Genomic DNA, 27,630 nt, shown 5'->3' with positions numbered 1-27,630 from the left:
GTTAAACAAAGCGGAGAGACAACGTGTTCTGTTCCCTTGTGAGTAAAAACTATTAGGCCTACAGTCATTGGAATAAACATTATAGTTTTCATATGCTTCTAATAATTTGAATTGAAAATGTAATGTGCTTGGTTTTAAATAATGCTATGTTTCCGTGAAAATCTTAAAATGGCCTTGGGAGGGTGGTAGCGTGTTCGTATACCGCACGCGCGACCGCGGTTCAAAATGCCATGAGTTAGCATTATTTGATATTGCATGCTTCTCTATTGTGGTTGTGTTTAAGACTTCATTTGATGTTTTGCAAAAACTAATGGCAAAATAACGTAGGCTAATTGCTGTAGATGACCACAGTAGTGTCAGATAACAGAAAACATATAAAGGGCATTGTGAAAACATGGGGCATTGTGTACAATGGGGATTGTGAAGTGCTTGTGTAGGGCTACAATTTTAGAAGGGTGCTTGTGCAACATAACATATGTGTTGGGGACTTTAAAGGTTTATCGAACCCGTAACGCTTTAGGGGTTTGATACAAGCACCGGTGTCCCTGTGTCAAATGTCCCATTTAAACTTTTCAGTGACGTCCGAAGCTTTGTACGTCATCAGTCACGTGACCTTACAACTTTGATACGCGCTCCGATACATTGTGCCGAAGCAGATTGCTTCGCGGAAGTGATACGAGCTTTGGTGCCTCGGTGTCAGACTTCCCATCCCTAGTGGAAGCAGAAAGGAGGGAAAACTAACAAGACAGGAAGCACAGACCAAATAAGGAGATGGGGCGGAGACAAAGACAGGTGACAGGCAGGTAAACACAAAAGGGAACAGGCACATGGGGAACAGGCAAAAACAAACACAGGACAATACACAAAATGGCCACCAGGGTGGCACAAACTCCAACAGTCCGGGCCAGATCCTGACAGTATGATCATGTGATGCAAATCTGAAGAAACATTTTATTTAGCTTCCTTTGATGTTGGAAGAGCACAGCAGTGAGCTAAAGGGTTGCATCCATTTGTTAGTACAATACATCAATCAATCAATAAATAAATAATGTTGGTTCACTGCAAACCTAATACATTGCTCACAGTTAAAAGATCCAATGAAAATAACAACATTTTCTGTTTATACTAAACAGAGACCTCCACAGCACCAAAGCAACCCTATGTGAAATTATATCTAATGACAGTACAATCATTGCCCACCTTTGACCAGTATCTCTGGCTCTGAGTGACCTATTCCTCTGATGACTCACCCTCCACCTCGTCAGGGCCATTTTGGGCAATATGCATGAATGCTAAACTTTTCACTCCATGTTCTAAACACTAATTGAGCACATGGCTCTTGCAGACCTCTGCAGCGCCAGTCACGACTCCTCTTCACAAGAGAAGCCCCCACACTCTCCCATCACTGTTAATTACAGATGACCTTGCTCACACACACACACACACACACACACACACAAGGCCGAAAGCATGGTTTGGTTCAACTCGGCTCATTTTAGGCTGCCTCCTCTCACTCACTCCCCCCTACACTTCTCCCTTTCTGTCTACACACACACACACACACACACACACACAATTAGACATACTTGCCCTCAGTGCCACTGGTAGCCAAGCCTTCAAGCACATACTGTAGCACTCTGCCTCGTCATCCGCAACATGGGTCAAAGGTCATGGTGCAATGTGTTCCGGCTCCTGTGAAGGCAGTCAGTGGGTGAGAGAAACAACATTTATGTCTGTTTGTGTTTCTGTTTTTAGAATTCCCAGTCCTCGTAAATGATGTAAAGCTGACAACGGGTGAGGGGGAAAAATAGCCAGGGCGAGGGGGGAAAATAGCCAAATCTGCAGGGAAATTGAATGCTGTGTGAACAAACCCAGGCTGAAACTCCTAATCACTCACATACATCAAGTGGAAAATAAGACTGACAGAGTGCTACAAACAGCAACAAACACATCAAATAATATTCTACTGGAAGGCTTGAAGGACGTCTTCTGCAACATGGGAGTGTATGTGATGCATTACTGTGCCAGTTCCTGAATGTTAATAAATCTGACTCCATTACTATCTGCTTTCAATTTAAAATATGGTCCAAGAGATGCACAGTAGCATCTCGGGGTAATTCAATAAAATTGAAGAAAAATGAATCAAAGATCCAACTGAACAATTTATAAAGACCAACGGCAATTTATGCCAATCGATGAAAAGGAACAAGGTACAAACAGTGAGCGGTCTGTAATATATCATAAGGCAATAATTTGTACAATAATGTGATGACTGAATACGAGGAGAAGTGATGAAAGAGAGTGTTCTGATGGACATTAACTAGATCTTGAGGTCAATTAAAAGCTGTGGCCGCTGAGGGACAATTGGTCAGAATGTGCACACCAAAATGTTCTTCCAACAGGTTTATTGCAGAAATCCACAGATGGCTGAATCCCAATAAACAGGTCTATGTGTATGGGTGTGTGTGTGGTTCTGCAGGAGATAATAGAAAGAGAGACAATAATCAGCTACAAATAAACATAAGCTACAACATGAGCTATAGCATATACATGTCTGCTACATGTTATAATAGCAACCTAGCTTAGCTGAACATACATGTAGCATGACCTCACCACATTAACATTAACACTACTGATGAATGTGTAACAGGTAAGTATAGCATAATATGGTAAACAAGTCACATAGGCATACATAATAATAAACATGGTACTATTCGACATTCATATGGAATGTGTCCTAACCATAGACTGTATATATAGAACTGGACAGTGTGGCTGCATTCTACAGTGTTCTATGGAATTGAAGCCGCCGAGGCGACGCCATCTTGGAAAATTTGGAGCCAATTTGAAGTGCGGCTGCGTAGCAAAAGTTGAAGCATGCGCAGTGAAGAGGAGTCGCGGTCAGGCACGCCCACTCAGTTGCCACTCAGCGAGTTAAACACGCCCCTTGTCAAGTGAAACCCGCCCCCTTCTCCTTTCCACAACGCAGGTCGACTCGGCGCAGAAGGCTAGCTGGCTGGATGAATTTTGCGGCTGTGAGTTAGCTAAACAGTACAAACAACAATCGGTTTGTTCTTGTCTGGTAAGTGTTGCGTATCAACTGAAAAGTTTTTTTTTGTCTATTGGTGTTCTTAAATACGTCTAAGAGAGCTTATTATGTTGATTATAGACTGTGACAATTTAGTATGGTGAATACTAATGAGCTAACAACAGAAATACGGACAGCGAATTAGATGCTAACGTTAGCAGCTACATTAACGTTACCGTTAACGGGAGGCTAAGTTAGTCGTTGAAGTGAAGATTAGCACACAGCTCCCGTAACAGTCGATGCATGATATACTTGGTTTAATTAGTTGTTGCTGTTTTCAAATATCTCTATCTTAATGTATGCCATCTCAACATGGAGTAACCATTGACTGTACATGGGGATTAATAACATTAGACAGTCAGTACAGTATATGATGTGATAAAGCAACGCACGTTAACGTAATGTGAAGCATGGACCTCATCAACCCGTCATGTTAATGTAACTACTAGCCAGTTTGCCAGCGTTGCATTTTTTCTAACGTTAACGACAGACACCTCTGTTAGAGCTACTTCTGTGATGGTAGGTCGGTAGCATAGACTGTAAAAAAAATAGGTCGGTAGTTGTAGACCGCATAAGTGAATGATCAATAAATGAAACGCCTGCATTAAACACTACGCCAAGAACCAGTCACTTCCCAGGGATATCGGTGAACATTTGAGAAAGACCTTAGTTGGTCATCTAACGTCCATGATCAGTCATACTGATAACGTTATTTTTCAAGCTGACGCAAGTTAATAACATTCACACCGCATATTTAAATGTGTAGTTAACATTAGGTAGGCTGTGAAGTTTATTGCACACACATATTTAATTAATTGGTATTACTAGTGGTGTTGAGTGCCTGATTAGATGCTTTGTAATGTTGTAAAATTGTCTGACTAACTTTATTGTAACTGTCCTTTTTGCAGGTAAGATATGGGTGATGGCTGAATGTACTGGAGGTGGCGGCAAGGTGGTCTCCATGATCTACATTAGTCTGCAAGCAAGGGAATGCCTACGTGAAGTGGTTTGGCTGGAGTGGTCTGAGGTGGCATGTCCTCCCCCTTTCTCCAAGTCCCCTGACATCCATCTCCCTGACATCATCACCCACCGTCACTGGATCAACATGAAGCCCCTTATACATGGGACATGGCACAGCACCACTACGTTCTGAAAACACATGACTTTCAATAACTTGCGTGGCACCAAGAAAAGTCTGCCGCTGCTCTGAACCTTCTGTTAATGTGACATCATTCATACTTGAGTCTGTACACATCCCTTTGTTTCTATTTTCTTTATTGATGTCACCCAAACTTCAACTTACTGTATGCCCCTGAACTCACACAAATTGTAAATTGCAATGCGCCTTTTAACCAGTGGTGTAGTCTAGTTGTAGTGGTGGGTATACTGTGAGCAACCACATAATTATTAAATACGTATCCTTGCCTATTTTAAATGGGTATACTGAGATGATGATGCTTTTTAAATGGGTTTACTGTGTAGTCCTGTGTATCACGTGGACTATACCATACCACGGTCATTTAACTGCCTTGGTATTTAAGTCAGAGGCCATTGCTTAGTATTTAACTGTAGCCTACACAAAGATGTAGACGTTACTAAAATAATAATTATTTGTTGATACTAAATCAATATTGAATGTTTTTTTTTTTTTAATTTCTTTTGTGTGATATATCATTCAGAATGCTGTAACATGGCTGGTCTTCAATCAGCCAAAGAGGACACATCGTAACTCCTCTCCTAGTTACTCTCCATTGGCTCCCTACAGTAGCCAGAATTAAATTTAAATCTCTCACTTTGGCCTATAGGACACTGACTGGATCTGCTCCTTGTTATTTTAATACAATGATCAAGATATACATCCCCAACCGCCCACTGCGGTCTTCTGATGAGCTTCAGTCTTAAACGCTAGGTCAAATTCAAGACTCTTTTCCTCAGTGGTTCCATGTTGGTGGAATGAGTTGCCCAGTGCTCTTCGTTCTTGTGATAGTTTTTGGTCTTTTAAGCACTTCTTATACATTATGGTTTGTATGCAGTAGTACTGTTTTATTTTCATTATAGACTGTTGATTAATTTGACATTTTTTATTATTGATATTCTCTTTAATGTAGTCTTACCATGTTTTTGATATTATTGATTGAATGGGCAGTATTATATTGTTTTGTATTTGTTAAGGGTAACCATAACCATCATCATAATGTGGTATTTTCTTATGCACTTGAAACAAAGAATAAAATTTTTTCTTTAAACGTAGTACCACTTTAAACACATCACACACTGAACAGCAAAGTAGCTTCCTGATTATGTGTAAAATGTTTACAGAGTATTCTGATGTAGTAGGTCCATGTTCTCATATTTTTACAGCTGACATGAAGGCTGCAGTATTACATTTTTTATTTATAATGGAGCACCCTCTCTGGTGAAAGACTAGCAAGCCTGTGGTAGAGGCATACGATTACAGACATATTGAGAGAGCCTATCAATGAGTTGTCACAGTTTTCAATTTAGACGTATTATTTTGAAATGGGGTACGTCTATGGGAGGATTTACACATCACTGGGAATACCTGATCAAATCATACCAATGCAAAATGCTTCTCCAGCAGTGCAATCGCAGGTAACAACGATACCTTAACTCAGCATTTTCAGATACCGCTGTTATGAGCATACTAAGCAAATTGTCCATTTGTAACTTTGAATCCTACCTCACGTTAAGCTATGGTCCAATAATGTGTTCACTAAAACACAAGTAAAGTTATTTGTCGGGCTGATTCATAAAGGGGCATACCGAGGTTGTCGACCTAGCAGGCTAGGTGGCGTTTATTGCCATTCACAAAACTAAGCAAGAGTTAACGTTAATGAAACATCGCCTTCTCCAGTGACAAAGTGTATTCAAATGAAGTTGCAACGATGATGGCGTTAATCACTGGTTACGTTAAACCATTTGAAACAAGTAGGACTGTAAATTATGGGGACTATGGCTAACGTCACTTCGGATCAATATAGCAGAGCCCTTTTACTTTACCTATCAACTGGCTAATGCTAGCATGATGTAGCATGCTATGAGCTAATATACTTAGCATCTACGAAAGAACAGCACATATCTTTTTTCACAAAGAATCTGTAACAACTAATAACGATGTCTCTTACAAACAACTACACAATGTATGACTATCAATATGTATTTAGTCAGACTGTGATAAGATATAGCCTAATGATAATAACAGCAACACTTATTTAGGTTAGATTATGTGTCGAAATCAGGTGTCGTTAAAATAAGTGAGCGATGGCGTGGTAGTGTCTGCAGCCTAGACGGTAAAACATAATGGACAAAGCGTCGTGTCTGCAGCCAGCCAGCTGTCAATCATAGGTGTAAACACGCCCTTTTTAGATTTGTTAAAGGTGCCATGTGTAAGAATTGAGGTAAAAATATCCAAAAAATGAGCTACACGCATCAAAAGAATGAGAAGAAATAAGGGCGATGATGTCATTAAAAAAATGACAAGGTATAGTGCTGCAGATATATCAACCTGAATTAGCTTGCTAAATTACTAGCCACAGCCCGACAGGTGTCATAATACCAGTTTCGGCCATGGGAGGCAGTATGCGGGCAACATAACTGCCAGCCAAACTGCAAGACACGTTTCCCGGTTGTTACTCTAGGGTAGACCATCTTACTTTCTGGAGGTATACTGCCCCCATTTTTTATTAAATGTGGAGTATGAAATAATTTTTCGGCAGACATTACACATGGCACCTTTAATATAACATTAAAAAAAATAATTTCAGCGAGAAAAGAAAAATTGTGTGTATTGAAGCATCTTGAAAACTATTTTTTCGAATAAAAAGTTGTTGATACAAAAATAGTTTTAGGTGAGAAAAGTGACATGGAAAGTTGGCTACTTGGCCATTGAAATACATGGGGATGGGCGGAGTTACACATTGTACTGCAGCTAGCCACCAGGGGGCTCTGGACTAACGCTCGCATCACTCTTAACAGACGGCACACTGTCCAGTTCTATATATACAGTCTATGGTCCTAACATTATGTGTGGCTAAGTCCACACTTACAGCATAAGCATTTCACTCGCGGTAAACACGCACTCGCAGTAAATGCACGTGTGAATCGCGTGCCTCACGCTTACACAATATTTCCTCAATAACTTGACACATAACATACACCAAACATAATACAGATACTCACTTGTTACTGAACGCACACAAGTAGAAAATACACCTTAAAACACTATAACAAACAATCATTTAAACAGCACACTCAGTCAATTAAAGGAGAATTCCGGTGTGATATTGACCTAAAGTGTATCGAAACATGATACCGAGTGTGAACGTATGTCTCATAGCCCATCTCGGCTTGTCCCCTGCACTCCAAAATCTGGCGCTAGTTAGCCGATGCTACCAACAACTTTTTCAGTAGTGGTGCTTCGGCATCGGGCTAGCCATGCAAATAAATCACTGTTTTACACCCATTTACGAGGCTCAATGTATCTCCACACTTCATTGGTAGACTTCCGAGGGCCCTGACATTTAAAACGAGACATTGAGAACTTTGAAAAAGCACTGGTAGTTTACTTACAAGACGATTTATACAGACAGTATCTTCACGAAGTTTAGCGTTTGCAGCCATCTTGAATTTAGTCACGATAAGTCGAGCAACGAGTAAGAATGAACAGGTATGATAAGGGATCAGATTCCAAAAATAATTCAGTGGAAATGCATGGATTCCAGTTGCTGCTACTGGAAGAAACTGGAATCCATGCATTTCCACTGAATTATTTTTGGAATCTGATCCCTTATCATACCTGTTCATTCTTACTCATTGCTCGACTTATCGTGACTAAATTCAAGATGGCTGCAAACGTTAAACTTCGTGAAGATACTGTCTGTATAAATCGTCTTGTAAGTAAACTACCAGTGCTTTTTCAAAGTTCTCAATGTCTCGTTTTAAATGTCAGGGCCCTAGGAAGTCTACCAATGAAGTGTGGAGATACATTGAGCCTCGTAAATGGGTGTAAAACAGTGATTTATTTGCATGGCTAGCCCGATGCCGAAGCACCACTACTGAAAAAGTTGTTGGTAGCATCGGCTAACTAGCGCCAGATTTTGGAGTGCAGGGGACAAGTCGAGATGGGCTATGAGACATACGTTCACACTCGGTATCATGTTTCAATACACTTTAGGTCAATATCACACCGGAATTCTCCTTTAACGCCAGCTCTCTCGAGTACTTTCTTCTTCCTCTGTATTAACAACGTTCTGAAGTCCCGGAGGGCAGCGTGCTCTCTGATTGGCTGGTTGGAGGCAAGCAATACGACTGATCTAGAGTCGGCCCTTTGTTACAGAGAGACTGGAACACACATAAGAGAGAAGGCATGACGCTGAGAATGACGCTGGTGAACAAAACATGTACATTTCCTGTATCAAATCTGGTCCGGTAAATGCAGTATCCTGGAAACCACCTGCCCATCTGCTCTTATCCCTGCACTGATCCAAAATAGTGACCAGTGTATAGTCATTGGCTATCACCATATTTCCCCACTATGATGAATCCCACCTCTGGACTATTCTGACACTGACATCAGAGAAGATATGGTGGACCTGAACAAATTCCTGAGAACACAATTGGGAAGGAAACACTCATTCATGTAATACGGCAGTTGGCCTTTTGACGTACAAAGGGACAATGTCCATCCTTAGTTGTCCACCCCAGTTTCTGCTTGGTTGAGAGTCTGTGATTTCCAGAAGAATATCACATTTTTCTCAGTAGTTGTTTTGCATTCAAGTAGATAATTCTGTTGAGTGTATTCCAACATTTTGTTTCTTGGATGTAAAATTAAGGACATTTCAATAATGTAAATAGAAGGAAAGCAATAAAAAGCCACAGCATATTGTTGCCAAAATGCCTTTGGTTGTTGTAATGTGGCATGCTAACAGACAGTATTACTCCTTTTTCATTTTTATGAAATGTTGAGCAAAGCTAATTTCTTTTTTCATGTGAGACACAGGGAAACAAGTAAGACTGTCTTTTATGAGGACTGTCTAATTTGACATACAGTAACCCTGCTTATTTTTTTTAAAATTATTATTACTTTATTTAAATGTAGTGCTTTCATTTACAATCAAATCATTATGACAGGTCTTCTTCTACTGCACTACTATTTAACATTTTTACATTTTGCCCTTCAAAAAATAAACAATCACCAACAGAAACAAAACACAAAAAACATAACATTGACAGACAATCATTGACAGACATTACATTGACAGAGAGAGAAAAAAAACAAGAACCCTGCTTACTGAGCAGCTTCATAACAAATAAATAATTGATTTCATGTTGAAGAAAAAAACAATACATTTCAACTGTGCAGAGGCACTGACAAGATAGCTGCTATTGTACTGCAGGAAACAGTGCTCAACCAACAATACTGTACATCTAAAACTACTTACAAGAGCATGCCCCCGTTGAACAACTAGAAGTATCAGTGGAGCACTGAGGTGTGTCATATAGTAAAGATTAATCAACAGGCCATCAGGGTGTGGATATGATGCAAAAGCATCACATGTGACATGGTACCAGTCCCGGCGTCATGGGGGGGCTTTGGGGGGCCGGTCCTGTCCTGGAAGTCATCTGTGCCCGCCCTGGATGAGCTTGGCTGCACCAACCAACCCCACTTCCCCAATCCCATATTGATTTTGAACATTAATTAAATGTAGGCCTATATTATAGGTTTGTCAATATAGCAAGTAGCAAATAAAACTTGTAAAATCTGTATTATTCCGTAGCTTATTAACATAAGGTAAGCCCAGCTATCACCTTAATGGAAAGGACGTTTTAGTGGCCCAGTTTAGCCTACTTCACTTCTGCACTAACCCCTGTCATCCGATGACAAATATGGCTTATCGGCTCGCAGGTAGTCTCATATCGTAATTAGTAGAAGTAGGCCTAGTTTCTGGGTTTGTTTGATAGCGTTAACCTTTACTGTTTTTTCTTCTGACCTAGTCGGAGAACATACTGTAGGGGAGCTTGTTACCGCTCCCGGGCCGAAGTTATCCGTATGGTCGGGGCTAACTCCCTAACCCTCTATCTGAAAGTGATTAGCAAATAAACGAGGATTTTGGTTTTATCTGCGAATTTATTTTTGCATTACTTTGAATATGACTCGCTCCAGTCTCAACAGCACGTCTACTTTTTCCACACGCATCTCAGTTCTAACACACATCCCCTCTCGCTTTCTCTCTCTCCATCCCTGCGCACGGGGCTCTCTTAATGGAGCTGCACCATTTTACAACAATTGCATCTACATTTTCAGTTTAAGCTTAAACTATCGTGATCAATTTAAGTTCCCGTGCCCCCCCTGGAAAGGTGTAATGCCCGTCCGTGAATTTGTGTCTGCTGCCGGGTCTGCATGGTACTGTCCAATCAAATACCCCCAAAGCCTTGTGTAGGTCACATTATCGTCCATCTCCATGTACTTTATCAAGGTTGAAGGCTGACCGCTGATCTCAAGAGCATGACTCCAACTGCAACATCCATCTTGGAGGACCTCAGAGTATCACACACTTGAGAAGCTGACAGTACTACCGCAGGGACAGGAGAATGGTGGCTACTATACCAGGCAAGGCAAACAATCACAGGAGGGCTTGGCGGACACTCCCCAGTGTGCCCCGGCAACAGCAGTGCAGGCGTGATGAATGAGAAGAGATCGTCCTCATAAATCTGGGCAGTTCATCTCCTTTTTTTTATTTTTTATTACACATGCATGTTTACTGTATGCATTAATAATAAGTGTGCAGTGAGAACACATTTGCATATATGCGCATCCATGGTGTGGGTTGGTATAGCCTACTCATTCAGTAATTTCACTCCACATTTTACTACATGGCTGTTTTACTACATGGCTCATTTACACTGAAGATACTCAGCTAATAGTTATTAATAATAATGAATACAAATAATAAATATTTGTGCATCTATTTTACCATAATTTGTTGCAGACTATGGTTTGTCTTTGTTGTTGTTGTTTGTTTTAATCAGAAGTAATTCAGGAGACAATATAAGTCATCCACATAATGCTTAATCTTAACTCCAGATTTAACGGCCCTGATTGTTTCAGGCAATTATTCTTCCTTCATTAAAATATAAAGTTTGTTTGTTACATCCATTGAGGCACTAATCAATGACACATATGAAAGTTATGGCACCAAGCAACAGACAGAGCAAGACATCTCATAATCACTGGCGCTAATGAGCTATTAAGTCGTGTATTTTGTTTGTGTAAATATCTTGCCACCTCTGCAGTTCCATGTCAGCCTCACTGGTCTCATCTTCGCTCGTCACCCAACAGCAGAAACTGCTGTACACGTTTGCATTTTCTGATTTCTAATAGGCCATTTTTTGCCTTTACACAGTGAAGACTATTTATTGGCGAGTAAGCTAAATGTTGTATTGCTCAGTCAATCAAAGGGGAATGTGCTTTGTTGAATCTGTACCATCAAGTTGAGTTTGTGTGTGTGTGTGTGTGCTTTGCCAACAGAGACGAGATGACTCCTACCATGCATGGTAGTGCTCACAAATCAGCAGTCCTATAGAATTTACATTCTCCAAAAACGTGAGCAAGAACAAACCCAGTAACTTCAAGGGAAAAATCTCTTGCTGTCTTATGGCATTTGTTACAAAACCTTTTAAAAATTCATTATCAGGGAGAGCCACTAATTTCCGGATGGTTGGATTTGAGTACTCCAGCATGATGTCTTCAGAGTGGAAAGACACAGAGAGAGTCAGGGCCCTTTTTGCTGAACAGGACATCACACACAAACAGTGAGTGGAAGAGAGAAACAAAGGCATCTCTTTTTTGTGTTGGCTTCACATGCTTGCTGTATTGCAGCGCCAGGCCTTATTCAATATTAACGTCCTGCAAAGTTTCCCCCTCTGAACACTGTCGCCATGCACTTTACTTGAACCAACCATTTCCTCTCCTTTCAGTGTCATTAATTCCAGCATAGGCCACGGGCACTGTGAAAACACCCCTTTAAAACAGGCACAGCTTTGAAGAGCTTAACGTGTGAGTGTGGGGGGGGGGGGGGGGGGGGGGGGGGTACAGCACAAATGGAGAAATCAGGCAATGTCATCAATTATTCACACCACCCTCTCTTTGTTGGCATGGCACATAAACCCACAGGGTAACATAAAACTGTAAATGCTATGGACAAGGGTCCTTTGGCAGTGTGACGCAAGCAAAAAATGGCTCCATGAAATGGAGTTTCAGGAATAATGAGAAGCTGGACTAGAGTATGAGGAGGGGTCACTGCCGGAGCCATCTGTGAGAAGATAAAAAAAAATCAAACTGCCGGTCATAACTGGGAGAGTGGAGAAACAATTGTATGGCTTGTTCTGTGTGTGAATGCGCGCTTTGAGAGTGTGTGTTCTGTGTGTGAATGCGCGCTTTGTGAGTGTGTTTTCTTTCTAAGGAGTGCCACTGCCCCCCACAGCCATAACGCTGAGGTGGAGGAGTCAACACTCAGGTTAATTCTCTCTACCCCCCCCCCCCCGCCCACCACACTCACACTCACACTCACACATACACACAGAGAAAGAGAAAGAGACATGGTTATCCTGTTGGAAATCATTAACATCATGTGAAAAGAACATGTCTCTCTCTTCTTTCTTTAGGTGTGATATCCTGGGGGCTTTGTTCCATCCCTTTCCCTCTCTTTCACAGACACAAACATGTGGACAGAAAGAGAGAGAGAGAGAGAGAGAGAGATGCATTGTTCTTCCTGTCTCCTCCCCTGTTCAGGTAGGTTCACTCTAAAAGCTCAAGAACAAAAGTGGTAGAAAAAGACCACACTGTTCCCAAATCAAACAGTCTGTATCAGGAGCACTGTTACACTGATGATGAAGCCTCCCACAACTTAAAGCCGAGGACAGATACAGGTGTGGAAAAGAAAACAGTCTGTACCTCTGCCAGTAAGTGATGAGAGCACTTCAGGTGAGAAGTCTCAGAGCCCAGGTTGCCAGAGCAGACGCGAGGGCTTCCCATCGCTGGTCAATTCGCTTTGAATAACACTACCCGTTAACTACTGCACTGGCAAATAAATGAAGTCTTCACGGAAAAGAGATGAGGTTTCGCGGCCCCGACGTTTGCACTGGGCGCCCAACCATGAAGGGCAGACCGCCTCCATGCAGGCCTCTCAGGCCAAGACACAGTGGTCGGCCGGCACAAAGCAAAGTCAAGCGCTCACAGCTGCAATGCTAATGCCCTGGATATGTAGATGATTTAACAAGGTCCATTAGTTACAAAAGGGCCCAGTGTACAGTACATGGCACAAGTGAAGATTAATTGGGCCTGTTTATCCTCTGGCAGAGTGCATCCTGCGAGCTTGTATAAGTGTTTCATCATCATATTAGCCCGTTGATGTGCGGAACAACAGTCTGTAGTGGCCATGCTTTTAGGAGACGTGTGCTCCACTTCTCGTCCCTCCTGTGGCCATGCGTCGCGTGCTGTCCTGCCGTGCGCTTTGTTGCCAAGAAGTCATAAACATTTACAAGCGGTTCCTGCCACACACTACATCCTTCACATTTTAGGTGGCCTCATTCACAGTATGTACTTTAAAAGGTGTATAGGCCATTTAAAACAAACAGAACACAGGAAGCGGGCAGGCATTTATGGTAATAATGGGAAATAATGGGCAAACAGTGGAAAGGTTTGTGTGGTAATATCAGTTAAATCCATCCCTTAATGAGTTCCTCTGTTATTCACTATTTACGGAAAACTGCAGCCCAGATCGATCGTATAAACAAATGAATGAGGATCCGCTGTGTGTGTGTGTCTTTTTCTCTGTGTGTGTATGTGTGTATGTGTGTGTGTGTGTGAGAGAGAGAGAGAGAGAGAGAGAGAGAGAGAGAGAGAGAGTGTGTGTGTGTTCACATGTAACTGAAATGTAGAACCTGAAATATCAAGGCAAGTTGGTTGGATGTCTTTAAGAATCATCCTGTTCAACATATGGGCCTTTCAAGTTAAATTTTTCTACAAGATTCTACCAACAAAGAAAATGCTAAAGATTTGGAGAATAAATGAAGACAATATGTGTAGATACTGTATTCTGGTGAAGAAGAGGAAGACACCATGCATTTGTTTTGGTACTGTCCAGATGTCATGCTTTTTTGGTGCAAGGTGGCAGCTTGGCTGTCTGAGCAAGGACTTGACTTACCAATAACAACAATCAATATAATTTGGGGTTTGCATGAAGAACAAAATATGCTGTTAAACATTATTGTGTTCCTTGGAAAGAAAAAAGAAAAATGCATTACATTGGAACCATTCATCATGTTTCTAAAACATTATTATTTAATGACTAAGAACATGATAAAAAAAAAAAAAAGAAAACCACAAGCAGATGATTGGAGAAAATTAGCTATCACAAAAAAATGGGATAAAGATCAATATTTTTTGTTATTATTCTGATATTTATGGATAAGAATCTATCTGTTGCCACATACTCTGCTATTTTTCTGTTCTGGCTGTCAAGTTAATTTACAGCTTAAATATGAAAATGACTAGGTTATATAGCTAAAATATGTATGCTTTTTTGTTTGTTTGTGTATGATTTTGGTTGTTGTTGTTTGTTTGTTTGTTTTCTTCATTACCATTGTTTATTTGACTGTCTTCAATGTTGTAAACACCAATAAAAAAAAAATATCAAGGCAAGTTGAGCAGGCAAAACCTAAATGTCCGTATTAGTTTACATGACAAAAATGTTCTGCCACTGGAGTAGAAAATTAGAGTGTGGCTTCCTTGCTTTTAGAAAGCATCATTATTCAAATAGATCCATTTGAGGGCTGCTCAGGGCAATATGGGGTAATCAGTGCCAGCCCTGCAATCAATCATTTCTGGTCCAATGGTGCCCCCAGATGGCAGAATGTATGATGACATCCTAAATAATGGGAGATGTCAGTGTGTTAGTGATTGTGGCTTGTGCACAGATTCAAATGCCATCCATGCCCACAGATATGAGTACAGCATTGCCTTGAGGTAATTACCTTATCAATCATTACAATTGAATTAAAAATTTACTGTGAGCAAGTCCTTTGTGAGGATGTTAATAACAGGTAGTTAGAGTGATCAAAAAAGATCCAGACAGGTCTATTAACCAAATGGAACTTCCTGTGTCCAAGTGGTTTCTGGGGACTACCCGCGGTCTCTTATCTGTAGGACAGCATCCGTCTCCATCTTATCTGGAGCCAGCTGTGCCGCTGGTATTTGTATTGCTGTGTATTGTACCACTGTCACCCTATGACATACTGCCCCATGGAAAAATTATGATCTACATTGTAGCACTTCACTAACATGCACTATAATATAGCATTGTCATATAATACTATCATCAGTCTGTATTTAGAAAAATGACAATTAACAATTAACAACAAGCGTCTCAATCAAATCATTAACTTACATTACCTTCTGATTATGACCAACTAGTGTTTCACCACTAGCACTTGTCAGTTTCTATTACATCTCAGATATTTCAATGTTTTTGCTAGAGGTGAACCAATCATCACTTTTTACAACAACAACAATGACAACACATTATATAGCACTTTATTAAGGCACCCAAAGCACTTTCCAGTGAAATGGGAACCCACCACATACACTATGTGTAGCACCCACCTGGGTGATGCATGGCAGCCATTATGCACCAGAACGCTCACCACACGAGTGTCGAGTGAGGGAATAAATGAATGAGCCAATTACACTGGGGAATGAATAAGGAAAAGATTGAATGAGCCAGGTTGGGAATGTAGCCAGGACACCGGGGAACCCCTTCTCTTTGCAATAAGTGCCTTTGGATATTTTATGACTGTTGTGAGTCAAAACCTCATCTCATCCAAAGGACAACATCTCTTACAGCACAGTGTTCCCATCGCTGCACTGGGGCATTGGGATTGACCTTTGGCAAGAGGGAAGATTGCCACCTATAATAGCCACCCACCAACACCACTTCGAGCAGCAGCTTCATTTTCTTACGTACTAACCAAACCCAGTGTATCCATTGGCTGGTTGCCAGACAAGAACAGCTGTCATCACATTTCCAGCCCCCACTTTAGCTGAGGCACACACATACCTAACTTAAACACAAGCTGAGATAGACAATGTTGCCAAGGGAACAAACCCAAGCCAATGAGCTCATAGTGGCGAGAGGACTTCAGCTAATTCTGTCTGCCTGTGAGACAGATTCAGGTGACAGCGGAGCAGACAGACACTCAATACAATATAATAGGCTACATGCACGAAAGGTTATGTGTGTACACTTGTTTGATTCCGGTGGAACCAGGTCTGTTTGAACCAGCCGCTATTGTTAATGTAATTAGAGTCTACACGGACCTGGTTGGGTGTTGCAATGGGGAATGAGCATGTTATGATAAAGAAGGATTTATGCGTGTGTTAAAATTGTTATTACTGACCACAGTGTGTCGTGTGAAGATGTAAGGAGCAGAATATAACAAAAGATGCTGTTACAACACAGTTAACGCTCCACCGGAAATAAATGAGCATACAGGAAGAGCCTGTCGTGCACCTAGTCTATTAGTCCTAGAGGTCTGCAAGAGGCACAGCAGTACTGGTTAGAGTGGACTCAAAACTACTTTCTATTCTCATTGCTCAAAGTTTGCAGGGGGCATTATGCATGCATTATGCTCCCTGTGGATTTGTGGGCAATGTATGTGTATGTCTACCGAACAGAAAGATACAGGAAGTTTGCTTAAAGTGACACAGGGTAGCTCTTGTCTGCCGCATCCCATTAAATATTCACTTTGACTTGGAGGGAAACTGCTTTTGATGAGGATGAAACTTTCATGCATAAATATAATATAACTGCCAATATATTAGATGATTAAATATTAAGTGATTCATTTTAAGACACAAAATGGAAGTCTGTGGCTGGGGAAATCACTACTTTTTAGGTACGCTCTTTCATCAGTGAGTCTGGGTATAAGAGGAACGGTGAGAAATCCAGAAAGGCAATGTTGAAACACCCAACAGGAACACCCAAACTGCACATTGAACAAAACAATATGGAAAACAAGGAATGGAAGATAGTTCAGACTACCATCACCCTGCTGCATTTTCTAACATTTTCCCCAAGTCTTCTGTGAACATCAAAGTATCCAGATAAATGTTTAATTCTTAGCTCTTTTGCTCTTGCCCGTCCTCTCATTTTAAAACAAGATATAATTTAAATATCCTCTAATTGGATGAGAAGGCTTTATTCATGGCTGTGGTCCTCATTAACAGGCTAAATTTGGGTGCTGACTCGTGATAGAGATCTGATGAAAAACAAATGACGAAACAGTACAGATAAGGCATCTTGAACTTGATGACATGTCCAGACCTAAACAATGCATAACCCATAATTTAATCATAAATACTCACAATGTACAAAACATCTGTACAAATCTATACAATTGTGTGTGTAAAACAGAAAAAAGGAACTTCTTCAAAATGTGAAAAGTACAATATTACATCATCTATAGCAAGTGTTTCTTTCATGTCATGTCATATGACTTAAACATGATAAACCACATATAGAACATAGTTTCTGTAGCCAAGCATGTTATTGGAGCAAGTCGCAGAGCAAAGGGCTAAACACAAGGATTCAGTACCCAGAGAGCAGACATACTCATGAAAATGCCCATCTGTTCTGTAAGTCACTTTGACTAGAAGAGTTCGCTAAATGAATGAAATGAATGGGAATGAAAAGGAAAGGCATGTGTTTGGTCCAGCTAGACAGACCTCCTGCGTTGCCGCAGACCTCCTGCCGCTAGACAGACCTCCTGCGTTGCCGCAGACCTCCTGCCGCTAGACAGACCTCCTGCGTGCGTATGTGTGGATGGGGGTGCAGTGTTGCCGCAGGCACAGGGAGCCACTCGGGAAGGAGGAGGCCCAGGAGCCGTGGGAGTCCACCCTGTAGGAGATAGAGTTGTAGAAGACGGGATTGATATGGCCTCCTCCTCCTCCTCCTCCTCCTCCACTATGCAGCTCATGCTGGGAGGACAGTGGGCTTCTCTCCCCGGTCTGACCATGGCGATGACAGCAGGCGGCCGAGCAGAATGAGAGGAGACGGGCCGGTGATGGCCGAGCCGGGGTCATCCTCTTCTTCCTCTTCAAGGTTGATCCTCGAGGGTTCTCGGGGGATGGGATGAGGTTGGCGCGGCTGCTGCCCCTGTCGGCGGGCAAGGACAGGCTGCTGTTCCGGCACGATCCGTTCTCCACCGCACCTGGCGGTTGAGGCGCCTGTTCTGTCTCCTCCTCCTTCCTGTGTCCCGCAGCCAGAGCACCCCGACCCTTCTCCAGGTCACCTCCCTCCTTTCCCATGTTCCCCCCTTCCCCTCTCCGCCTTCCTCCTCCTCCTCCTCCTCCCTCTCCTGCCTCCTCCACCGCTGCTGCCTGCAGCGGCCCCTCTGAGCTGACGGTGAGGAACCTCAGCACCACCAGGTTGAGGAAGGCCCCGATCACGGTCAGCCCCACCAGGATGTAGAGGAAGCTGAATGCCACGTAGACCGTGTTGGTCTGCAAGTCCTCGCGCTTGAGCAGCGCCACAAAGTCACCGAAGCCGATGGTGGTCAGCGTGATGAAACAATAGTAGTAGGCATGGAAGAAGCTCCAGCCCTCGAAGTAGGAGAAGGCACCGGCACCCACGCACAGCACACTCAGGCACGACAGGAAGCCCATCAGCACCATGTTGCCCATGGAGACCTCAGAGCGGCGAAGCCCCAGGCAGCGCTTGGTCCGGCTGAGCAGGTAGCGCGTGCAGGTGTTCATGCGCTCCCCCAGGCTCTGGAACATCACCAGAGTCAGCGGGATGCCCAGGACGGCGTAGAACATGCAGAAAGCTTTACCCGCATCAGTGCCAGGGGCAGCGTGCCCATAGCCTGCAGGCAATGCACACAAAAGTCATATAAAGTGACTAAGTGAGTTTTATATAAAGAATTGTTTATGGAAATCACTTGTGGCAATAAAAGGGAAATCACACAGACTGTAGTTCTGGAAATAACCAACAGAGCCTGCTAGACAGTAAATGGACTTCATTCAGTGTTCTACACAATAATTGAATGATTTACTACAGAATCGTGCTTTGTAATATGCAATGGTATAAAATATGAATTCTTACCTATCGTGGTGATAACAGTGATTGCAAAGTAGAAAGAGCCCGCGAATTTCCATTGTATTCCTCCTCGATGAGGCTCCCATTGTAAAACCACCTTTTCAATTTCGCGGTATTCCTCATCAGAGAAACCATATTTTTTCTTCAACTCGTTCAGTTTAAGCTCCAACATTTTCTTTCGGGAACTTTCCGTCTCAGACTCAAGCGCGTCGAACACAGCGGCTCCAACAAGTAGGTAAGAGAGCATGCAAACAATCAAGCAAAGAGTTCGAATGTTTTGCATGTTCATCGGGGAAAACATGAGTAGCCTATGCGACATGAGACTTTGTTTCCTAAAGCTAGGTAGGCACAGCTCACCTCTCGGATGGACATAATTTGAAAACTGTAGGGATTTAGGATGGTGTTCTGTTGGGGAAGGGAGGAGATGCTCGTTCGGGCGCCTCCAAAAATACACGTGGTAGAGTTGGTGAGGAGGGGCGTCACCGAAGAAATGTAATACGAGTAAATGAGTATCAAGTAAATTCAGTCAACTCGCTTTTTAATCATGGTTTGCATTAGTATTATTACTAGAATAAAACTTTGCGACGAAAACACTTTGGCATGAGTATAGAGCAGTAGCCTATATCATTAGTAGCACTAGCACCTTTTTAAAGCAACACCAAAGAGTTTTTTGTAGCTTAAAATAATGTTTCCAAAATCGTTTCAGTGGTTCATCAACTCGTAACAGGGTGAACGGCACTTCTCCATTCGCTTCGCGGCCCTCTATCGGCTATAACCGCACGTAAATTTGCCAGATCCGGTAGCGGATCTGTAGTTCGGTGGAATGAGACATAAGAAACTACAAATTTGACTTGCATCTGATGTCGCAATACATCGTACTTTTGTAAAAGCATGCAACATATTCTACCTTGTCTGTGGACATTGTTATTTGCAAAGCAGGTGTTGGATAAACAAATAGTCCGTGCGACAGAGGGAAAAGTTATTTGGTGTTGCTTTAAAGTAGCCTATCTATGCCCAGTATCGCTCCAGTCCTGAGTTGGCGCTGGGCGCTGGCCAGGGTGCTGAATTGTCTTGCATTGACAAAGTGATGAACAAGTACTTAAGCAAAGTCCCGTTCGATCAATGTTGCAATTAAAGCATTAGGCTGTCAAACACCGTTTTTTTTATGTGTTTGCTTAACATAATTAGGAAAAAAAAAGAGAATGGAAAACATATGCTGTAGCTGTAGCTCGCAATAACTGAGAAACATCTTACTATAGACAGCTGGCCTTTACATACCCCGCTATCTTAATGGCAGTGCTTTCTCATGTGTACATGGGCGAAGTATTCACAGCACACGGTGGTAATGTATTACTGTGTGTGTGAGCAATGGCGAGGTGGACTGCCATGTTTAACCTTTAAGAGAGCACACCTAGTCCAAGGGTGATAAATCCGCCGTTAATCATTATTAACCAATGAGTGAGACACTCATAGACAGAACGAGAGTATAGAACAAGTGCAACTGACCTTTAATGTCTTTGCGTCTCCCAAATCCTATTGGTCATTGATAGCAACCACGGCATACATCACGTGTACAAAAGGGAACATTTCCACAAAATAAGAGTTTGGTAAACAACAAGTATATTTCTAGTTTAGGTTCTACCTTAGGCAACAAAACAAACAGCAAAACTAAACATCCAATTCATTTATGGATTTTTCATATGAAATAACACTGGATCCTTTTACATTTGAAGGCTATAAATGTAGGTAGTACAGCTATCATATGCACCAATAACAGACAACCTGAAATAGCTAGCACAGCTGCTTCTGCACCGGAGAGTCCCACTAGCCATGTGGATTTTATGACCCTTCCATCATGAGTGTTATTATCTCTATTAAAATCTACATTTATGGCCCCACTCCTATGAGACATATGTCTTTTCATGCCCCTCCTTATGCACTATCGTTAGTACACCGAGTGCCTCCTTCTGTCCTTCTAAATTCCCCATGGCCTGTCACTCTGCTGATACCAGTATCACAGGAAAGAACATGTCTTTTTGTTCTGTTTACCCACTGTCGACACTGCATTATAGCAAAGCCCTGTGATTAATCAATGTTGTTACAGCACAATGGATGGTCATTCAGCTTTGGACAAAGAAAAAGCCAACCAGACTCACTTTCAATGAAATTGCATTTGCAATTGTGTTTGACATTGCGTGCTTTCAATATAGTCATGTGTGTACATATCATATTCCTGATTAGATGTGAGACTGGTTCTTTTTTCTATGGTAAATGAAGCAAGCACTCCTTGCTTTTACCTTGATTCTGCTATCTTTTTTATGTATTGTTATCATCTTGCAGGGAAAATGGCATTAATCCACATGAACTGTTCCTGACAAATTAAAACATTTGACTCTTTGAACACTATCAGCGAGCGTAGAAGAATTCAGCTAAAAAGGCTTGTCGTATAACAAACACACAGAAAAGTGCGAAGCAGTTAGCTGAATTTTACAAAAGTTGTATTGAATTACACATTATACAGTGAAATAGATTTCTTGTTGTGATGAGGACTATTAATTTGCATTTACCCCACAGGAACACACACTCTATGTCAAAACAATCCAGAACTTGAACTTTACCACAGAGGTGAGCAACACAGTCAAGCTTGTTATCCAAAGGGCAAAGCCACTGATCTTTAATTCCCCTGGACCCTCACCTTTTGCAGGGAGGATGGATTTCCATGGTACACTGGCAACTGTGACATGTGTTTGAATATCTAACTCCACATCAACCTACTGTTCATCATACAGTCAGTAAATAAATTGTGCAACTGACTACTAAGACACTATTGTACATAATCTGTTATACATGAATGGACTTAATTAGGCAAGGTCCGTGTATCAGCAGGGACAACAGTGCCTAACATGACCAACTGTGACAGGGCGAGTTTTCGGAGGATAAAGGGCTGTTCACACCAAGAATGATAACTATAACCATAACGATAAAAGCGTCCACACTGACCAACGATAAGCAAAGTCTCTCCTTGTGTTGAATGAATGCAATGGCTAAAATGAATGTAATGGCTAAAATATGATGGGTTCTGATTGGCTGTTAGCTTTTTATCATTCTCAAAATCACTCTGAAAGTGATCCCCAATAATATCGTTCTTCATGTCATCATTATAGTTTATGTGTGAACAACGTCATTCATATCGGAGAACGATATGTTTTTATCGTTATAGTTATCAATCTTGGTGTCCTTGGCCCTTTAACCACCAAACTGGAAGGGGAAATCAACAGCACGGCAAAAAAAGAACAGGAGTAAAAGTATTTGAATTCATACAACAGCTTTATAAGTTGTAATTCAGTGAAAGGGAAATGAAATATTATATGAAGTAGAATTATATCAATAACAAACTATAGTCATTATAGATCAAGACATCTCTGGTTTGTCTGTCAACACATTTGTCATAGTTTCTTTCAAGTTTATTGTTGCATCTGATAAAGAAGGCAGTCTAAGCAGCTGGCTGATTAAAATATGTTTCAAGCCAAAGCACCATGACATGTGAGCATAATCCATATTTATCTGTTCAAGCTGCCTGACAGCAGAACTAACAGGGTGTGGCAAATCAAGCAACTTATTGCAGGCTTTATTGAGATGGTTGGTGATTTTGTCCTTTTGACGTTGATTGTTCTCGGTGCAGTGGTTTTGAAAGAACAGCTTGTCATTGAAAATGTAGAAAAATAGAGAACAGCATTACTAAGTTCCTTAGTCACCATTTACGTTTTTTAAAAGCAATTAGTGTACGTACGTAATATGTTAAATGCCAGGGTACAGCTACTGTTTTGTATATGACCATCAAAAATCTGTTTTTGGAGATAGGAGCATTACATTATCACTGTGTTTATCTTGTTAATCTCCTTGCCAGACCTGCAGAACAAATTCAGATTTGCTAACAGGTTGGTGTGGGCTCTCCCAGGCTAAAGGCAACCTCCACCATCTCATGCTTTGTGAATCTCATGTAATGCATGAGGACCTAATCACCTCACCTTTTCACATGCAAGGGGTATTCACAGTGACATCTTAGTGGTGTGGTGCAAAACTAAAATGAATAAGTGAGAGAGAAATAAAAGACTAAATAACCACAAACAAATCAGTATCATAAAATGCAAATGCACACATTTCCTTTTCTTGCCTGTATTCAGTGAGGACAGTGAAGAGTGACAGGAAGCAAGTGAAAGAGAGACATGGGGTGGGATTGGAAAATCTGCATACTCAGATAGGATAAAACTGTATAGTGAGGAAGTAAAAGTAAATGAACTTAGTTTGTATTTTGCAAAAGGGAATTAAAAGTCTGTTTCTTCATTCTTCTGTTTCGTCATTGTTACCCAGATAGTAGCAGACATCCCAAGTCTCCCTGAAGTTGCGGAAGTCTCCTGCATATTGATAGCAGCTCCCTGATGCCCGCAAATTAGATAAAATCTCCTGGAACCTAGAGCGAGCGAGCAAGGGCGCGCACGCGAGACCGAGAGTTCAAATCGCTTGTGCATCTGAGTGTAGTGTGCACACGAAGTTCATGAAGCACATGCAAGACAGAGCATCCTGATTGACCTGTTTCGCTAAATCAACCAATCAGTTGTCAGTGTAGGGAGGCTTTTATCTCTTTTCTCCTGAACTAAATTAATCATTTCAGGTGATCCACCTGATCCACCTCTCTGAAATGACTTTTTGCAGGTTGGAATGCCTTTAGTAAGCTTAGGCTAGTAGCCTAGTACATTTTCTTACCATATAGGCCTTCTTCCATGACTAGCTGTATCAGGGTTCAACTGGAAAGGTGTAGCCTAACAATAAACAGTTGTTGGGCAGGGCATTATAATTGCGTACATCATTTGCACTGCCATGGGGAAATGGAAGTGAAAAGCGGTCTTAAGGTAGAACCCAATAGTTTCAGGCATAGCGTAGCCTAGGTTACGCCTACTTAGCCTAATTAGCCTACTACAAGCTTTGTATTTACCAGACTATTCAGTTTAAACACCTGGCTCGCAAGAACATGCTTTTCAGTTGGGATGAATTTTATTGAAGATTTGAACCTTTTCTGGAATTGCAGGGAATATTTCAGACCAAATAGCGCAGAGCTGAGTTGGACTGGGCCCAAGAACTGAAAACTATAAGCTCAGTAGCCATACAAACTATAAACCGAAAACTATAAACGAAAACTATAAGCTCAGTAGCCACACAAACTGAACAAGCTGATGACATCAACAACTCAGCTTAACCAAAACACTCTGCACAAGCTGAAAGAGATACAGTATGCCCAACCCCCCCTGCTGTGGGGCCCTCTGGTAATCACCCGGTAGCCTCCACTGAAATGCAGACCTTGGAGAAACATAAAAAAAACAGCTCAACAATGTCCAGCCACGTCCACTGGACACGATAAGGAGGGTGCTGCTGAAATGACTCAAGGTCAATCACTGGCGTCAAACTCCCTGGAATCTCAGCAAACAAATGGATGTAATGTGCATGAGGAGATAGGAGATAGCACCTATCAAAGCTGCTGAGAGGCTATCATAAAGGATAGGTCATGTTGGAACACTAGTACAAATATCCCTCCCCATGTCCGTCGACTCCTTGCTACCACAAAGACACAACAACATGACCACTATGTCTCTACAGCTGTTAAAGATCTGCCGTTATCCGATCATTTCTGCGTGTTCTTTGATGTTTCTATGTCCCCACACTCTCAGAACAGATAATGGTAAAAGGAGAATCATAAATGATCAGAAAAATGCTCTCTTTGAGCAAGCACTTTCACAGACGTCAAGTCAACTGTCAGACTCGGTGGAAGACTTATTGGATCACTTTAATGCAAAACTCTCTCTCTCTGAAATATACAAAGCAAGATAGTCTTTCTACACAATCAGTAGAAGTTCAAATAACATTTTTGTTCTTTTTTCAACTGTCAATAAGTTAACAAATCCCCCCTCACAATTAGCGTCTGAACTTCTCTCAAATATATGCAATGAGTTTTCATCTTTTTTCAAAGGAAAAATTTACCAAATCAGATTCAACATATCTGCTCAATTACTAATTCAACATCCGGAACCTCCAGCTACAGGGAAACTTAACTTGATGTCAGAGTTCAGCTTGATAGACTACGAAACACTTGAAAAAATGGTACAGAATCTTAGCTCTTCCACATGTGGCTTAGACACTCTGTCTACCAATTTCTTCAAAACTGTTTTTCACCTTATAGCGGCAGATGTCCTTTACATTGTAAATGTATCACTGATGTCTGGCACTTTTCCTAAGTCACCGAAAACAGCAGTTGTAAAGCCACTTCTCAAGAAGAATAACCAGGATGCCTCCATGCTAAACAATTACAGGCCCATATCCAATCTACCTTTTATTGGCAAAATTATTGTTTAATCAACTAACCACCTTCCTAACATGAAATGTGTATTTTGATTACTTTCAGTCTGGTTTTCGGGCAAATCACAGCACTGAAACAGTTCTTAAAAAGGTTTTCAAGGACATACCCCTCAATACAGATTTAGGTAAAACATCAGTCCTAGAGCTACTGGACCTTAGTGCAGCATTTTACTCTGTTGATCACAATATTTAACACAGACTAGAACACTTTACAGTTATCAACTGGCTCAAATCATATCTACAACAAAGGAGCTTCTCTGTTGCCATTGGCAACTGTACCTCAACACCAACATCCTTGACCTGGTGTTACCCAGGGGTCGATCTTGGGGCCACTATCATTCAATCTCTATATCGGAACTCCCCCTATTACCGTCGGTCCAGTATGTCCGCCGTCTTGCGTGTATGTGTCACTTAATATCCATTTCTATACAAACCAAGACAGCAGACTCCTAAAGAAACGCAACCACCCACACCATAGGTGTATCTAAATTAGCTATGTACCAAAAATGACATTTTACTGTGACTCGAATGGAATGGAATTTTACAGTGGAATTTTAATTTCATGACGAGAATTCTCGGTCTAACCGTTCATGTGCCGTTGAAACGGCGTAAATAGGCGACCCATAAGGCCAGCAATATAACTCCAAGCGTGGTAAACAAAATCGGATATTTCAGGCAGTAAATGCTCCCAAAACCAGATTTTGTTCAAATCTACACACCTATGGCTACTGAAAAATGTAAGGTTCATTTAGCAAATGTTATTTTGAAGTGTTAAAAAACATTGTTGTTTTAGAATTTCCAAACAAAAGTGATGATAATTGGGGGTGTTACTTAGAGTTGCCACTCTCCTTGGAACAAAAGGGTTGAAAGCAAAAGGTGTGGGTTTTTGAACATTCTAACATAAGATTCCGTTCTGCAACAACTGAAGGTTCTAAAATTCTATGTTTAATTCAATGAACCCAGATATTCTTTAGAACATTTTCCTACATTCCCACCTGTAAGGGTTAAAAATTTATAAATTGACAGTGATCTAAATTTCAACAGTCACATGAAAGCTAAATCAGATTTTTACCACCTCAAAATATTGGCTTCTTAGAGGGCTGATGTCAAAACATGATTTAGAAAAACTCATGCATGCATTTATCTCCAGCAGAGTTGATTACTGCAATGGACTTTTCACAGGTCTTCCTAAAGACTATCACAGCTTCAGATGATACAAAATGCAGCAGCTAGGATTTTCACAAAAACAAAAAGAACACCACATCATACTCCAATTTTTAAGTCCCTGCACTGGCTTCCAGAATTGACTGCTTGTTTATAAATCAGTAAATGGAGCAGGACCTAAATACCTATCAGACATGCTTCAGCTGTACACACCTTCCTCTCAGGCCTCAGGAAAAAAACCTGTTAGTAAAATCTGCTGCTAGAACTAAACATGGTGAAGCAGCTTTTAGCTGCTATGCGGCTCAGCTCTGGAACCAACTTTTGGATGACATCAAAAAGGCCCCAACTGTACCAGTTTTAAATCTAGACTTAAGACCAAACTGTTCTCAAATGCTTTCTGCTAACTGCACTGAGTTACAAATTCTGAATCTGCCTTGAAAATTATTCTACCTTGTGTCTTTTATTTTGTCTTTTTAATTATTCTTTATTTTTAAAGGATTTTACCTTGTGCGTTTTATATTTACTTTTTTATTATGGTCTTTACCTTTTAAACTATTCTTTGACTGTTGCCCTTCTATGTTTTTATTTGCTATTACTGATGGCTTTTGTTTATGTAAAGCACATTGAATGACCTAGGTGTGATGCGCTATAAAATTAAACTTGACTTGACTTGACTTGACTACAGTAGCCTATAGGCCTACATTATTTTAGGCCAATTGATATTTGGTGCCATACCTTATAATAGGCTTACCATAAAAAACTGACATATAATACTGTCCTGCAAGAGCAGGGGCA

At 41.3% G+C, this 27,630-nt stretch overlaps 1 protein-coding gene and 1 long non-coding RNA gene across 3 annotated transcripts; one reads left to right on the top strand and one right to left on the bottom strand.

Annotated features, from left to right (window-relative positions):
- Positions 1–606: 606 nt before the first annotated feature.
- LOC121707329 lies at positions 607–27,533 on the top strand. Its single transcript, XR_006031301.1, has 5 exons — positions 607–714; positions 5,801–5,805; positions 10,444–10,448; positions 17,098–17,102; positions 27,521–27,533. It is a non-coding gene; the product is annotated as an uncharacterized LOC121707329 (long non-coding RNA).
- On the bottom strand, positions 16,459–19,734 carry LOC121707328 (potassium channel subfamily K member 15-like). 2 transcript variants are annotated; one of them, XM_042089814.1, is made up of 2 exons: positions 19,270–19,361; positions 16,459–18,935 (listed from the first exon to the last, which is right to left on the bottom strand). In XM_042089814.1, the coding sequence occupies exon 2, from the start codon at positions 18,918–18,920 to the stop codon at positions 17,958–17,960; it is 963 nt and encodes a 320-aa protein (XP_041945748.1). In that variant the 5' UTR covers positions 18,921–18,935; positions 19,270–19,361; the 3' UTR covers positions 16,459–17,957. The 2 variants fall into 2 exon arrangements, with proteins under 2 accessions (XP_041945748.1, XP_041945747.1); XM_042089813.1 differs by having other exon boundaries at positions 16,460–19,030; positions 19,270–19,734.
- Positions 27,534–27,630: the final 97 nt, after the last annotated feature.

This window comes from Alosa sapidissima, chromosome 4 (genome assembly GCF_018492685.1).
Source record: "Alosa sapidissima isolate fAloSap1 chromosome 4, fAloSap1.pri, whole genome shotgun sequence".
In the NCBI taxonomy this organism is placed as follows: domain Eukaryota; kingdom Metazoa; phylum Chordata; class Actinopteri; order Clupeiformes; family Clupeidae; genus Alosa; species Alosa sapidissima.
This window is presented reverse-complemented; position numbering and strand designations above follow the sequence as displayed.

Coding starts and splice junctions, on each gene's coding strand:
- LOC121707328 (XM_042089813.1), bottom strand. CDS start 19,582: ATGTCGCATAGGCTACTCATGTTTTCCCCGATGAACATGCAAAACATT. Junction 19,031..19,269: donor CACTGTTATCACCACGATAG/GTAAGAATTCAT, acceptor CATTGCCTGCAG/GCTATGGGCACGCTGCCCCT.